The 16,348-nt window shown below is 40.9% G+C and overlaps 1 protein-coding gene across 2 annotated transcripts in view; it reads left to right on the top strand.

Annotated features, from left to right (window-relative positions):
• Positions 1-16,348, top strand: part of Wdr70 (WD repeat domain 70) — a 239,948-nt gene that overhangs the window by 49,640 nt on the left and 173,960 nt on the right. For both annotated transcript variants that reach the window (XM_087618324.1, NM_001013909.1), the window contains exons 7-8: positions 3,512-3,645; positions 12,495-12,648. In XM_087618324.1, coding sequence (XP_087474450.1) covers positions 3,599-3,645; positions 12,495-12,648 — 201 coding nt within the window. In that variant the 5' untranslated portion in view covers positions 3,512-3,598. The remainder of the gene's footprint in view (positions 1-3,511; positions 3,646-12,494; positions 12,649-16,348) is intronic.

Below are 16,348 nucleotides of genomic sequence, written 5' to 3'. Positions count from 1 at the left end.
AGAATAGTGGCGCCTTTCATTTTCGTGGGGACCACTTACTGTCAGTGCTACTGTTGGCTTTAAGAACCTCTTTTCTGGGATACAGGAACATTGTAAAATTTACTCCAATGCAGTTCTGTTTTAATGACTTGGGAAAACTTCCCATTGTCCTCAGCTTTATTGCTAAATCAGTAAAAAGCACGAATTTGTCCACTTTGCAGATGAATGCTGAGATAAGAAATAAGCTTCAAATGGTTTCTGTTTTGCTCTAAGATTACATGAATTAGATTGTATTTTCACAGTATTTATCTACTAATATCACTTAAAGCCTAATAATAGAAATAGGTGGTGGCTATGTAAGGTGAGATCACTGTATTACTGCAAAATTATTAAAAATGTGGTCGAATGGAAGTGTGCATAGTCAATGAAAGTATAAAGTTGTCATATTCCCCCATTACACTGGAGCCACCATATTTTCAGATGTGTGGCCCATAAGAAGAAAACATCCTGTTAACGAGAAAGACAACATTCAATGGAGGTACATGCAGAAATGTGGAAACTAATAAACAGGAATCATAAAACAGTACATTCACGCCACAGGAACTTCCAATTGTAAAGATTGGTTTTATACATATCTCTGTTAAGTTTAATCAGTTTAATGTCATTTTAAATGAAATGAAATATCCTCATTTTTGGTGCTTACTATTAGTATACATACATGTTTCATTAAAATGTATGGTTTTCAGTAGATTTTGAGTCTAAATGGTCTTGACAGGTTTTTAGAAGTAGTAGCGTTCTCACAAATATCTTAGAACCGTTGCCTCAGTGGTCCTGAGTTCAGTTCTCTTCCCGACACAGCGGCTCATACTCTAGTTCTAGTTGTAGCTCTACTAATAGCCAGTGCTCTTCGCTGCTGACCCATCCCTCCAGCCCCAGAGAGAGAATTCTTTCTCTCAGTCCCAATATTAGTAATTCTTTCTTTTTGCTTATCTAATCTAATAAAGTTTTCTTATTTTCTTTGAAAAATTCACAGGACCAACTATTCTAGCTCTGGGAATTTTTCTCTTTGCAAACTTGCGTTTCAGTTTCCACTCCAAAATTTAGGCTTCCCTTTTATGCTTCCATTGGATTTGCTTGCTTTTCTTTTGATAGTTTTTAAGAGTTGAAGGTTAGGCTGTTGCTTTTAGATTTTCTTCTCCACCGACTATAGATATAGCAAGCTCATACATTTCTCTATAAGCATATCTATTTTTCCATATTTCCTCAATGAACTGCTCATGGTTGGTCATCTAACAAAACTGAAATATTTAGAAGTAGAAATTTTGTAGTGGTTTCTTTTAAAGTTTGAAGGAAAATATAAAGTCAACGATTTATTTTGAATTGAAAAATTCTTTATTAAATTTTCCTTGGGACATGATTTTGTAACCAATTTAAATTAAAACAGTATTTAAAATACTATGCTGTAATCATAAGAAAAACTGTCAAGTATTCAAGCATTTATACAGTTAGTATGATGCCAGGTCAAATAAATTGCCTAATTCTAGATTCACATCTGAAGCTCAAGCCTGAGAAAGTGGTGATTGTCCTTTAAAGTGTGAGGGAGGGAGGGAGCTGAAGCTGAAGATGCTAGGGCCTGATCTCAGGCTGGGTTGAAAGGAACACATAGGAATGCAGTAACAGTTAGTGAGGAAGAGGGCGTGGGTCCAGGGAGTTGTTTGCATATACGTAAACATACATGTATGCAACAGCAGCTAGTGAAGAAAGGCCACGGTCTGAAGGAGAGTAGGAAGTGAGATGGGAGGTTTTGGAGGGAGGAGAGGGAAAGGAAAAATGTTGCAATTCTCTTGTAATCTCAAGAAAATAAGGAAAATAAATAAAACATGGCTCTGGGGGTAGAAAGCTAAAACAGAAAGCTTAAATTAGGGTTGGGGATTTAGCTCAGTGGTAGAGCGCTTGCCTAGCAAGCACAAGGCCCTGGGTTCGGTCCTCAGCTCGGGGTGGGGGGGAAGAAAGCTTAAATTACTTGATTCATTGTACATTGGTCAAAATACTTTAGACCATCATCCCAAATAATTTGATAACTGTTTCTGTATTTTATGAGAATTAAATTAAAAAATAATTATTTCCTCAATAATATGTTTACAATATTAGTGTCTGTTTGATACAATATGTTGACATATCTGTGATTAAAATACACTGGAAAATTAGTTAAACTTTCTGTGTCTTTTAACTCTTGGAAGCCCAGGGGTTGTGGGCTTGTGGAGATTTAGCTCGTGGAAGGACACATTCTCTAACTGGGGCAGATTGTTTGTCCCCACTGAATTGTCTTCCAGACTTTTCGTATCCTTTGGTTTCTTTGGGCTAACGCTTTAATAATTTTAATGAAGTTTACAAGCATTGGCAGCGGTCCTGCTGTCTGAATCCTAGTGCTGAAAGCATCAGTTTGAAGGCAGGCGTGGGAGTGCGTGCCTGTAATCCTGGCGCGGTGAGGCAGGGGCGGGAGGAGGGAGGAACATCTCAGGCTGAGTTCCATTAGGTCTACCTACTGAGACATTGCTTAAAACAAAGCAGAAATAAAACAAAATCTAAGTACTGTCCAAACCATCCCCAATCCCCCAAACAAGGAAATAGCTTCTTAGAACAAAACCACCATGGCCACCTTGAAAAAATCTCAGTGACAAACCCTATCCTCTTGTCCTTTTGGCTTCAGTAGCACAGTAAACTTAGAACTTTACTCTATTGTTCTTTCATGACAGAAGAAGATTTATCTCATATTTATTGCACAGTCTCATTGTTTGAATTATATAAGGTTTGCCTGCCTGCCTGCCTGCCTGCCTGCCTGCCTGCCTGCCTGCCTTCCTTCCTTCCTTCCTTCCTTCCTTCCTTCCTTCCTTCCTTCCTTCCTTCCTTCCTTCCTTCCTTCCTTCCTTCTTTCTCGTTTTTTGAGACAGACTCTCACTACGTAGCTCTGACTATCCAGGAACTCAAGGGATCCACCTGCCTCTGTCTCCTGAGTATTGGGATTAAAGGCATGTGCCGCCATACCCAATGAGTTATATAAAGTTTTCATGTGTGTAAGTGTACATGTGCATGTGTGTACTGGTTCACATGTGCAGGTACACATATATGTGTATGCACGTAGAAGCTTGGAACAGACATTAAATGTCTTCCTCAGGTGCTCTTTTTCTTCCCTTACTAAACCTGAAGCCCATTGATTTGGCTAGCGTGGTTGGCCAGTAAATCCCAGGAATCTGCTTGTCTCTAACACTTGCACATGCAGACACAGAGACAAACGCACAACAAACGGCAACACCACACACACATAGATAACAATGTCTTTTCTTTATTTCAAGATAAATAATGCAGTAAAGTGAAGCAGTCTGGGGGCTGTTATTCACCACCACCTTTCAGAAGTAGACAGCTGCTGGTCCACGTTTGCTGTGCCTGTCTGACAGTGGTACTGGGGGCTAGAAGTGGAGACTGTTGTGGTTACTCCTCCGTCTATGAGCGTGCATTTGTTTGTTTTGGACAGGTTTCTGCTTTGGGTTTGGACCCCTCGGGTGCCCGTCTGGTCACTGGAGGATATGACTATGATGTTAAGTTTTGGGACTTTGCTGGAATGGATGCTTCTTTCAAGGCATTTCGATCTCTTCAGCCTTGTGAATGGTATGTATTTAATTCACCGCTCCATGCTTAGCTTTGGTTTTTATATTTGGAGGTAATGCTCTTATCATTGGAACTCAGTCAATAATGAATAACACTTAATTTATATGAATTATATCATTATTAAATGAAAATAAACCATACATTCTTTTCCTTAGCTTCAGTGACACATATGTTACATACATATGTGACATACATATAAAATACACGTTTTATGTATTATTCACACTCTATACACATATATCATTTCCATGTGTATGTGCATGTGTTATGTGTGTGTTCATCATAGGGTCCTGGGGACCTAGCACAACCTTCAGGCTTGGCAACAGGCACCTTTACCCACTGAGCCCTCTGCTGGCCCTTGACCTGTTTTAAAGGCATTTTCTATCATTTGTTTATTTTTTTAAATACATCTATTTAGAACTTGTTTCTTCCTTGCTTTACTTTAAAACATTCGAGTAAACAAGGCTGGATAAATGGTGGTGTTTTGGTTGTCTTTTGAGACAGGGTCTTTCCATGTAGTCCTGGCTGCATTGAAACTCACCATGTAGATCAGGTTGGCCCTGAAGTCATAGAAATGACCCTGCTTTTGTCTTCTGAGATTGAAGGCATGTGCCACCACAATTGGCTTATAATGTGTTTTTGCCTGGGGCATGCACTGAATCCTTATCCAAGCTGTGGTCCCTGCCGCTTTGTCCTGTATGGCCAGTTAGCCTCACACCAAAATGGCTTGGCATGGTGCTTCCCGTAGCTGTTTCTGTTTCTGACTGTGTATGGGCGTCTAGCATGCTGCCCTGTGCTATCACTTTACTGTTTTGTCTCCTCCCAGTGTTTTCAGAGAAGAGTAAAGACTTGATTATGCTTTATACTCTACCACACTGATTGCCATGTACTGGTAGATTCCTACATTAGATTGGTATTGCTGATACTAATGAAGGAATTACTTCATTGTAAAGTGGACTTTTTTATACTTCACTTAGCAGGACCTTTGTGGAGAAATACTGTATAAATATATAACAGTTCTTTTTTTTGATGAACTTATTACTCATTGATGTTAGCTACATGGGTTATTGATCTCATTGAGGCATATATATTGGTGGTTGTCGGTGTACTTTTATATCTACCACCTTTCTCCATGCCCCCCATCCCTCCCAACCCCAACACTAGGTAGGGGAGAAAGGTTAGAGAGAAAGTGGGGTGTAGGTCTCTTTAGACTACTTTCTAATTAAGGCATTCAAGTTCCTTGGGGCAAATCAGAGTTCCTTGGGGCAAATCAGTCTTCATCGTCAGGATGCGCAATTTCTCTCTTTGCTCACCAGGGGGAGCCGCAGCCTCCTGCAGCTTTGGCATTTTTATGTCTTCTCAAATGTCCCTAGAATCTCGTAAACTCTCTTCACCTAGCAAAACCACACCCCTGCCAAAGCTCATAGAGAGCTGTTGTGGACAGTCTGAAGCAGTCCTCTATCCCACCCGTGGGATCAAACAGAAACATGTTCACATAACATTTCTGTGTTTCTAATGAACCAACATTCTCACTACAAGCAGTTTTCTAAACCTGCCATTTTGCCTGTGGCATTCTTTCAAAGAAGAGGTTTCCTTACTGACAGATGCTGTTGGGTACTGGGAAACACACGCTTCCTTCAGAGGCCCTGGGAGTGCTTGGTAATTTCACCGTATCTACTTCAGCTCAAGGGTAGCGATAACAAGTGAGATATTACTCTTACTGGTTGTGGTCATTTGAATGGAATGGCCCCTATATAGACTCATATGTTTGAATACTTGGTCTTCAGATGAAGGAACTGTTCGAGAAGGACTAGGAGATGTGGCCTTTGGAGGTGTTGTGTCACTGGGAGTTGGAACGAGACTTCAAAAGCCCACATTTTCCCCGCTCACTCTGCTTGTGAATTAAGATGTAATTTTTCAATTTGTGCTGTGCCATCGTGACCTCTGACCCTCTGAAACCACTAGCCCAGTTAAACAGGTTTTTTTTTTTTGTAAGTTGCCGTATCATGGTGTTTTGTCACAGCAATAGAAGCAGTGTACAGTATTGGTCCATCCATTTTTCTTTTTCTTTGAGTTTTATACTTTCAGTACTACTTATGAAAACTTATTTTCACGGGTTTTAATTAGTTGCAGCCATTTTTTTTTTGATCTTTAAATTGTCCAGATTTATCCACTGGAAACCTTCCAGTAATATTTTTGATATGACCTTATATGAATTTATAAGCTGATTCATTGTCTGTCTGTCATTCTGTGCTTAAATGACAAGGTCTTACTGATTCTCAAAACATTTTTAATAAACTAACTTTAGAAATTTTATTTATGGAAAAGTGACTAAAACTTCTGAAATAAAGTTTATTATTGAGGACAATACAGATTCTCACTATGTTTGTTGTCTTGGAATATCGCTGACTTTAGGCAGACTATTGGCCGTAACTTTTATACTGGTCTGAGTCTATGGGAAGCTTGTATGAGTCATACGGTACCTCCCATTCGAACCCATTATCGCTGGGTTATTCTGTCTTTACTTCTGCTCTGCATTTCTTCTTCTGAGCACACCCCAGGATAGGTTATCTAGTGATCTGCTCTTGACATTTAGACAGCAGGGCAGTAGAACCTCTGGTGCTATGGAAAGTATTCTTTATGTTCCCTACCCTCTGTGACAGTCACTGCAGATAACTAGTGAATATTGGACATATAGTTTCCAGGGTGTGCTTGTGTGAGTGTAGGAGCCCACGGAGGCCAGAAGAGGGTGTCAGACATCCTGGGGCGGAGCTACAGGCAGTTGTGAATTATGTTACATGTACAGGGTGAGGAATTTGCATTCTTAATTGCTGAACCATCTCTTCAGCCCTAATGCATTTTAAAAAATGAAATACAGGAGAGTGTATATTCCATTCAGTTTCACTGTCTTAACTTTGTTGAGTCATTATTCCAGCCCCTGATTCTAGCACTCAATGTATTAATGACCAGTCCTTCTTTTTTGCCAATTAGAAATTTAATGAAGAGGCATCCTTTAGTTAATAACAGTATGGCAGTTGGACTTTGGCCTGCCATTGAAACCTTTCGTTTTTGAGTTGTGAATCTGCCCTTTAAGATTCCTTGGAGCAGCTGAAGATAATCTGGCCTGGCGTACATTGGTGTTTGTTGACACCATGCTATAGAAACCTGTGGTTGTCCCACACCTCTCTTACTACCCTGGCCTGTTCCCAACACATGTTGGGTCCATAAACCCTCTATATCTACAGGTTCCATATCCACAGATTAAATCAACTGCAGATTAAGGAAAGATGTTTGAAAACCTTGCCTGTGAGAGACCTGAGCACCTGTAGATTTTGCTAACTGCACTGTCCCTTGAGTCAGTCCTTCCTGGGAACCGAATGGGTGATTAGACTTCAGCTGTAACATGATAGGTATGATCTTATTCTTTGGGGATTAGAAAAGAGTACTGGTAACTACCTGTTTCAAGGTCTCTAGTAGGTACTTTTATGTATATTACTACTACTACTACTATTACTACTACTACTATTATTATTATTTAGACCAAATGTTATTTTAGTATATAGTTATTCGCTTGTATGTATGTTATGGATCAAGTGTGTGTTTGAGGCCAATGAGGGTGTCAGATCCATTGGAATTGCAGTTACTGATGGTTGTGACCTGGCATGTAGTTGCTGGGAACCTTCTTCAAAGAGTAAACAAGTGTTCCTAACCTCTGAGCCATTTCTACAGTTCTGGTGTATAATATTTTTCAATTCTTATCTCAGTCTATAAGTTAAGTTTTATTCTCAACATTTATTTATTTACATTTCGAATGTTGCCACCCCTCCCCCACCCCCAGTCCTCCCCTTCCAGAGTTCTTCACCCCATCCCTCCTCCCCTTTGCCTCTGAGAGGGTGCTTCCCTGGGGCATCACGTCTCTACAGGATTAGACACATCCTCTCCCACTGAGGCCAGACAAGGCCGTCCTTTGCTACATATGTGCTGGGGGCTTCAGACCAGCCCATGGTTGCTCTCTGGTTGGTGGCTTAATCTCTGGGAGCTCCCAGGTGTCTGGGTTAACTGACACTGTTGGTTTGATTTTTAGTATATTTGGGTGTTTTGTCTGCATGTGTGCCACATGCACTCAATGCTTGTAGAGGCCAGAAGAGGTCATTGGTTCCCCTAGAATTTGCATTATAGATGGTTGTAAGGAGCCATGCAGATGCTGGGAACTGAACCCAGGTTTACTGGAAGATCAGAGAGTGCTTTTAAGCACTGAACCATCTCTTCAGCTCCACTGTGTAATATAGTTTTTACAACCCTTATCGCAATTCTGTAAGTTAAGTGTTATTCTCCTTATTTGGTGGGGAAAACCAGAACTCAGCAGACTTACCCAGGTAGCATGTGCATAGTGTGGCTCAGGAACCACTTTGTCTAGTCCTAGCACCTGTTCCTATCCCTGAATTTTCTATAAAATAAGAAGACCAGAAGCAGAAGCTAGCTCATCATACAGCCAGTTAGCAGAGTGAGGGTTTGGATCTCTCGACTTCTGACTCACATTCCGGTGCACTTCTCACTCCAGCCGGGCACCTTGGCTCATGAGCCCCAAGTGACAGCCCCGGACAGCTGTGTTTATCTGTCTTGCATGTCCCAGCTTGTTTTGCTAGCCAGGCAAAAGGTACTTAAAAGGATCCTCAATCTTCACCTTCCCACTCCCCTCACTCTCATATTCTTCCACTTTGCCCTGTGAATAACTTCACAGAAAGAATTGAGCAACGCTACTAAGCCATCCTCTGGTGTCAGAGTTACTCCTGAGAACATTCACTTCCTCATGACTCTAGTTTACCGTCAGATTGGCTTTCTCTCTCCTCTCTTTGATCGGAATCTTAGTTGTATAGGCAGGAATTTGAGGAGCAGATGTACTATACCCCTTGAACAAGCCCTTTGATACTCCTTAGTACTGTGTCTAATGACTCCTAATCCCATCCTTTTAACTCTGTGGCTAGCAGAATTAAGAGCAAAGTGGGTCAGAAATGATGAGGTTGGTACTGAATGCTTTCGTCTGAGCGTTGGCAAAGTGGGTTTCAGAGAGCACACGAGTGTTAACATTTTCCTTTCTAGCTGACAAGCAAAGAGGTGCTGGTGCGACTGCTGGGAATGTAGGTCTCCTCCCTCCGAATGCACAGAGTTAGGTGGAGCCTCCAGAGAGATGGGATCACTCTCTTTTTGTTGCCTGCTTCTACCTTAAATTTTGCTATTTTTAAGATTTTTAACTTCCCTTTGAAAACAGAAATTCATCGCCAGAAAACGGTGATAGTGTACAAGACCAGCGCTCTTAGCACGATTGAAGAAAATCAACACTTCCCAACGGAAGTGCTAGTAACAGATTTGTCTTCCACGCCAGCAAGCTCGCACAATCTTTTTTTTTTTTAAAGGTTTATTTTATTTTATGTGTTTGAATACACTGTACCTGTCTTCAGACGCACCAGAAAGGAACATCAGATCCCATTACAGATGGTTGTGAGCCACCATGTGGTTGCTGGGAGTTGAACTCAGGACCTCTGGAAGAGCAGTCAGTGCTGCTAACCGCTGAGCCATCTCTCCAGCCTCACGCTCTCACAGTCTTACTCAAAGATCTTTGTTGAACACTCTGAACTGTCTAATTATCCAAGATCTGATGTGTTTTGTTTATATATAAAAACCCCAATTGGTCTAAATAGACACTAATTTTCTCAGTTCCTGATTGATTGCCTAAAATTTGATCTGTCAGAGTCTTAGTAGGGTGTAGAAATGTGATGTAATTTAAGCAGAAACACTTTAATAAGATTGCTGACTATAATAGAAGTTCAGAGACTGATTGGTAAAAAGAGAACTGTAAAGAATATTCAAGCACACACACGCAGTGTCCTCTGTCTTTGGGACTGATGTATAATGTTCAAAGAGGAGCCTCTGGCATTGAGATCCAGACCTTCTCTGAAACGGCATGCTGTGAATCACTGGCTGAAGAGAGGTGGCTCTGGTTCTGTGATGGTAGAACTTTCCAGAAATCTCTCTTACCAGTCATGCTGCTCTGATGCTGTCTGAGGGAATGGCTGTAGGAACAAATGCACTCCAGGAACCTGATGTGGAGAACATTGCACATGTTTCTGAGGGGGACCCTGGAAAAGCTATGTCCATACATGGGTTCGTCAAGAGGAGCATACTAGACATTTCCTCCAGTGTCTTTCTAAAGCCCTTCTGATAAAACTTTACAGTCCAGTCTAACAAATGCCAGTCAGTAAAGAAAAAGCATTTTCTGTACTCAGATCCATTTTTACAGAGCAGACGTTGAAGGATGGATTTAGAGCTGAGAAAATAAATGAACAATTAATATGTAGGAGTCAAACAAATGATTTTATATCTTATGAATAAATGTATAAGTCCAGGAAGTACCTTCTAAGGAAGGACATTTAAATTTTGTGATCCAGGGTAGAACCTACTTAAGGGTCCCATTCCTAGTACTTTACAAAGTGTGCCTTGTGTCCAGTGGTACTTTCTTCCTTAGAGATACTGACCTTAGGTAGGACTCTGCTTTTCTAGGCTTGTTTCCCACAGGCATGTGTGTGGCTTAGAGCATCACTTCTGTGTGTTCTTCTACATGGTAATGATGGACTTTGAGGTAAAATGCCTCCTATGGTCACACATTACTTTAGTTTTGTGTGTGTGTGCGTGCGTGTGTGTGTGTGTGTGTGTGTGTGCGTGTGCGTACATGTGTGATGTATGTGAATATGTGTGCATCACTTATTTTTCTGACTGAACCACATTTTCTGTCATCTTTTGGTTTGTGGCGGTCACCTCTTCTCAGGACATCAAGGTTGCTCTTTTTTTTTTTATTACATTTACTTGTGTGTGTGCGTGTGTGCATACCCACACACTCTATGACATGCGTAGAGGTCAGAGGATAACTTGCTACTAGATGAACTCAGGACTCAGGCTTGGCAGCAAGTACCTGTACCTGGTAAGCCATGTAGCCTGTCCAGGTAGCTCAGGTTTTAATGAAAAAGTTGTCTCTCAAAATGTTACCAGGCTGCTGCCTTCTGAACCATGTAGAGTGACGAAATTGGATTTCTCTACACTCCAGATCCACCTGAGGAATCACGGTCTTAGCAGATTCACAATTGGGTTTGAGGCTTCTGAGAGCTGTGGGCTTGTCTCTTCACTTTCAGGCATTCTTTCATATTCCCTGCACACAATCAATGTTTCTGGCCTCTTTCTCTTTAGAATGGAGTAATGTTTCTTATTTGGACTCCCTCTCTCTTTCACTGCTCATGGGGATGCAGCTTCTGTCCCGCCGTAACTTGTATAGTGCTGGGGATAGAACTCAGTCTTGAATATGTCTACCACCCCCATTTCAAAATCTTACTTGGAGAAATCTATTCTTTTTTTTTTTTTTTCCGGAGCTGGGGACCGAACCCAGGGCCTTGAGCTTGCTAGGCAAGTGCTCTACCACTGAGCTAAATCCCCAACCCCTAGAAATCTATTCTTTAATGAGTAAAGTTCACCTCATTTATATCTGATTGCCTGCTAAAGACTTTATCTACTAACATATAAATTTGCAGAGGGAGATAAGATGGTAAAAGACTTAACCTATTCATTTTGATAACTTTCTTTTTTTTTTGGTTCTTTTTTTCGGAGCTGGGGACCGAACCCAGGGCCTTGCGCTTCCTAGGTAAGCGCTCTACCACTGAGCTAAATCACCAGTCCCTTGGTAACTTTCTTTATCTCTGAGGTTAGATTTTTTTAAATAAGAATTACAATCCTAAGTTTTCAGATTCTATGACAACTTATAGTTCACTGTTTTTTCTTAGAATCATGAATTGTTTAAGCTGAATGTGGGGGCTGCAGAGGTGGTTCAACAGCTAAGAGCACCCCCGTCCTTCCAGAGGCCAGCATCGGTCAACTCACAGCTGCCTGTAACTCCAGCTCTAAAGGACTCAAATACTGTCTTCTGGCCTACACTGGTGCGCACACACGTGCGCGCACACACACGCACACACACACACGCGCGCGCACACACACCATACATTTACACAGGCACATATGCATACATGTAAGGAGTGACTCTTTGAATTGGATGTGATGGCACATACCTCTAATCTGCATTTGGGGAGCTGAAGAGTCAGGCTCTTGAATTTGGAGTACAGTATCAAAACAAAGAGGAACCAACAGAAATCATGTATAATTAAACTAGCTGTAAACCGGCCCCCCCTTTAAATTATACATATTTCTTCAGTATGCAAGTAACTAAAAAGATTGGCTGTCACTTACCTGAAAAGCCTGTGGTAAAACAATTGAGAAGCCCAGTTTTTCTGACTTTAGACTATTTGCATATACATGGATTCTAGACATGAGATTTTGTATATCTTTGTGACCGTAGCTGAGATGGTGATAGGCCCTGTTCCCAGGCAATCTGTGGGTGAGGCTGACAGAGCCTCTCATGATTGGCCTCAGTGAAATGCTTAAACTCCATCCTGCATTTGCTAAAATAGAAGACGTTCAGTGTATCTAGTTGTGCACAGAAGACACCCTCATTTCTTTTTTCTTAAAAAAAAAAATTGTGGTTAACAGACAAGATACAGCTTTTAAAATTATGCAGACGAGCTTATTGGAAAAGAGCTAGGATATTCAAGAGTTGGTTGGATTAGAAGTGTAAAGGTAAATTGAAGGTTTTGGTAAATTGCTGTGGAATATGGGAGGGTCATTTCGTGCTTCTGGAATTATTAATTTTATAGTTGTATAACATTTTCCCTCACTATGCTAAATGTAGCAAAATCATTAAAAAACCAAACCCCTCTGTTTCACTAGACTCTCTTGTTTTTTCTTTTGTATAGCCATCAGATCAAGTCGTTACAGTACAGTAACACAGGAGACATGATTCTGGTTGTTTCTGGAAGCTCACAGGCCAAGGTAATTGACAGAGATGGTTTTGAAGTCATGGAGTGTATAAAGGGAGACCAGTATATCGTCGACATGGCCAACACCAAGGTAAGTGTGGGTGGTGCTTTAATCGATTCGAGTTCAACACACCTTTTCTCCCCCCCATTGTCTTCCTCTTCACTCCATCTTCTCCCTCCCTCTCCTTCCTCCTTTACTCCATCCCTCATTCCCTGCCTCTCCTCATCGTCATCGTCATCCTCCTCCTCCTCCCCTCTTCTCCATGCTGGGCCCACCTCAGCTTTCTGAGTGTGGGGTGACAGCATCCTATCCTATCTGGTCAGCACATTGATAAACTATTAGTTTCAGTGGTCATGTAATAATTCTTCCTAAAAGTTAGTATGTTAAGTGAGTAATACTTTGCTGCTTCTCACAGTTGTGTGGGTTCTTTGGGAGGCTCTGCTTAGGACAGTGTCACCAGGCTTCCCTCAGATGGCTACAGTTGGAGCATGAAGCCCATGGTCCTTTGGCCCCTTTCTTCCCCAGACCCTGCCCATCGTGTGCGTTTATATGCCCCCTCTCACTCTGCTTCACGTCTTTGCTCTGTCGTCTACTTGTTTACGGTGACCCTTCTTCCAAAATGGTGGTCTTTATGGAATTAGTTTAGTATAATATAACTCATATTGTAATTTTGAGTTCTGTATTTGCTCTGAGTTCATCTATTTGCTTAAATGTTTTATAACTCCAGATCAATACTCACTGTACCTTCATGATTGTATATGAATGTGTGTTTACAAAGAGCAGCCAAAATCTGAATCTGAACAAGACAACACTATCTTTTATTTCCTGTTTCAGAACTGGGATTGTAATCAGGGTTCATAAATATTCTCTATTTTATATCATGTTCCCTGCTTGCTTTTGGTTGATGATTTTGCTATTTAAAACGACTCCCTAACATGAGGGAAAGAGCCATGCTACTGTCTAGTGTTCTCCAGTACACGTGTGTGGTATGTATAATAAAGACAATGTATGTGTTAGCCAAGCTATATTTAGGTACAAATGAAATTGTCATTGATTATGAATCCAGTGTTAATGAATCAGCAACGTAAATTAAACAAGGTGTTCTTAAACACAGCACTATCACATTGGTTGAAGTATGACCACAGGCTCTCAGACTCCATTTATATGCTTATTCAGCATCATAACACTCGAATGAGGAAAATTGGCTATAACCTATTTTAATTGCTCTAGGTGAATTGTTAGATTCAATTGACACAGTGTTCTTTCAGATTGCCCCATGTTGAACCTGTAGTAATGCCTGCCTATAGTGTAGGATCACAGTCTTTTGTTTATTGGTAGATTACTACTGAATCCTGAGTGTGTGATGATTTTCAAAATATTTCAATATAATTTAAATATTAATTTTGTACTTAGACTACAGTGGTTACTTGACCATTCTTTTCAAAAATGAATTTATCTAGTGTTTTAAAATCATTACCCTGCAAAAAGATGGCTCAGGAAGTGTTACCATTAGGGTTTCATTGCTGTGAAGAGATACTATGACCATGGCAACTCTTGAAAGGAAAACATTTAATTGTGGCTGGTTTACAGTTCAGAGGTTTAGTCCGTTATCGTCTAGTGGATATAGCTGAGAATTCTATATCTGGATTGACAGAGAGCAGGAAGAGTACCACACAGAGCCTGACTTGAGCATCTGAGATCAAACCCTACCCTCAGTGACACACTTTCTCCAACAGTGTCACACCCACTCCAACAAGGCCACACCTCCTAGTTGCACTGCTCCCTGTGGGCCTATGGGAGTTTTCATTCAAACCATGACCCCTGGTAAATGTGCTTGCCGCTGTGCCTGAACTCCTGAGTTCAGTCCCTGTGACCCACATGGTGGAAGGAGAGAAACAAGTAGTAAACACAGTGCTGTGACCTGCACATGTTCATTGTAACACACATGCACACGTAAGGACAGCCATCGGGGTTAATAGCAGTAAGGAAATGCAGTAGCTAGGGCTCTGGACCTGAAGATGGCGGGAACATTATTGACTCGGCTGATTCCTTAGCCCTGCAGTTTGAAATTGTGCTTATGATGACAGCCTAAACAACAACATTTAGTATAGGACATCAAAATGTTAACTAACTGATAGTTGTATGTACTAAAAATATACTGTATATGTAGCTGTGCACTATAGCCTACCTTATCCTACCGTATTATCTTTTACTTTCTCTATTCACTGACTGCTTATTTGTCTAGAAATATTACTGATCTCATTGTCTTTGGTTTGTATTATTTGAAGGTAACAGGTTTCATAGGATACTCAAAAAATATTTTTTAAGCCCCTTCCTGGTTCCTAGAGAAATAGTAGATTGTGGTTTTATATGCAGATGTATCTTGGTAAAATATTATATACTTAAGTATGAGCAGGTTATTCTAGTTCAGTGTTAAATTTTATTTTATTAAATTTATTTTTAAAGATTTCTGTGTGTATGTGTGTGTGCGCACGCGTGTGTGTGTGTGTGTGAGAGAGAGAGAGAGACAGAGAGAGAGAAAGAAAGAGAAAGAGAGAGAGAGAGAGAGAATGAGAACAAAGTTTGTACATACAGCGCACACTGCATGTGTGTGGAGGTCAAAGGGCAGATTTGGGAACTGATTCTTTTCTATCTATGGGATCAGACTCACATTGTCAGGCATTGCTGTTGACATCTTTACATGCTGAGCCATCTTAATGGCTACTTTTGTCTGTAGTTCCCACAGGCCTCAAAGTCTGACTCAGCCTCATGGGAATTGGTTACAGCCATGAACCATCACACACAGGGTTTTATTTTGTTTCTGCTATTTTTTGCATCATTTCTCTGCTTATTACATATAAATCATATATATAATATACATATATATGTATATGTATATATATGTATGTATTTGAAGAGTATGTCCAGGGTTATAAAGCCAGGCATGGTGCCACATAGCTGTAGTCCAGCACTTGGGAATCTAGAGCATTGCAGCAAGGTTGAGGACTGCCAGCTCTCATAGTGTGTTCCAGGTCAGCTAGGGCTACAGAAGGAGCCCATATTATAACAGACATCAAAAAGCACTTAAGGGGTATATAAACAATCCCCATTACTACTGTAACAATACTTAGAAAACAGTAAGTACACTTGAACCTTTATGAATAACGTTTAACATGTGTCTAACAGTAATTCCTGTCAACTATAGAAAAATGGAAAAACCCCCAAATTATTTGTAATTCTACTCAAATCCAGTTGCTGTTAAAGTTTTAATTTTTTTCTCCATCTTTATTAACTTGAGTATTTCTTATTTACATTTCAATTGTTATTCCCTTTCCTGGTTTCCGGGCCAACATCCCCCTCCCCCTCCCCTTCCTTATGGGTGTTCCCCTCCCCATCCTCCCCCCATTGCCGCCCTCCCCCCAACAATCCCATTCACTGGGGGTTCAGTCTTAGCAGGACCCAGGGCTTCCCCTTCCACTGGTGCTCTTACTAGGATATTCATTGCTACCTATGAGGTCAGAGTCCAGGGTCAGTCCATGTATAGTCTTTAGGTAGTGGCTTAGTCCCTGGAAGCTCTGGTTGCTTGGCATTGTTGTACATATGGGGTCTCGAGCCCCTTCAAGCTCTTCCAGTTCTTTCTCTGATTCCTTCAACGGGGGTCCTATTCTCAGTTCAGTGGTTTGCTGCTGGCATTCGCCTATGTATTTGCTGTATTCTGGCTGTGTCTCAGGAGAGATCTACATCTGGTTCCTGTCTTTAATTTTAATGTCTGTTTTTATCTTATGAATCT

The sequence above is a fragment of the Rattus norvegicus genome, chromosome 2 (assembly GCF_021556685.1).
Source record: "Rattus norvegicus strain SHRSP/BbbUtx chromosome 2, alternate assembly SHRSP_T2T, whole genome shotgun sequence".
Taxonomy (NCBI): domain Eukaryota; kingdom Metazoa; phylum Chordata; class Mammalia; order Rodentia; family Muridae; genus Rattus; species Rattus norvegicus.
This window is presented reverse-complemented; position numbering and strand designations above follow the sequence as displayed.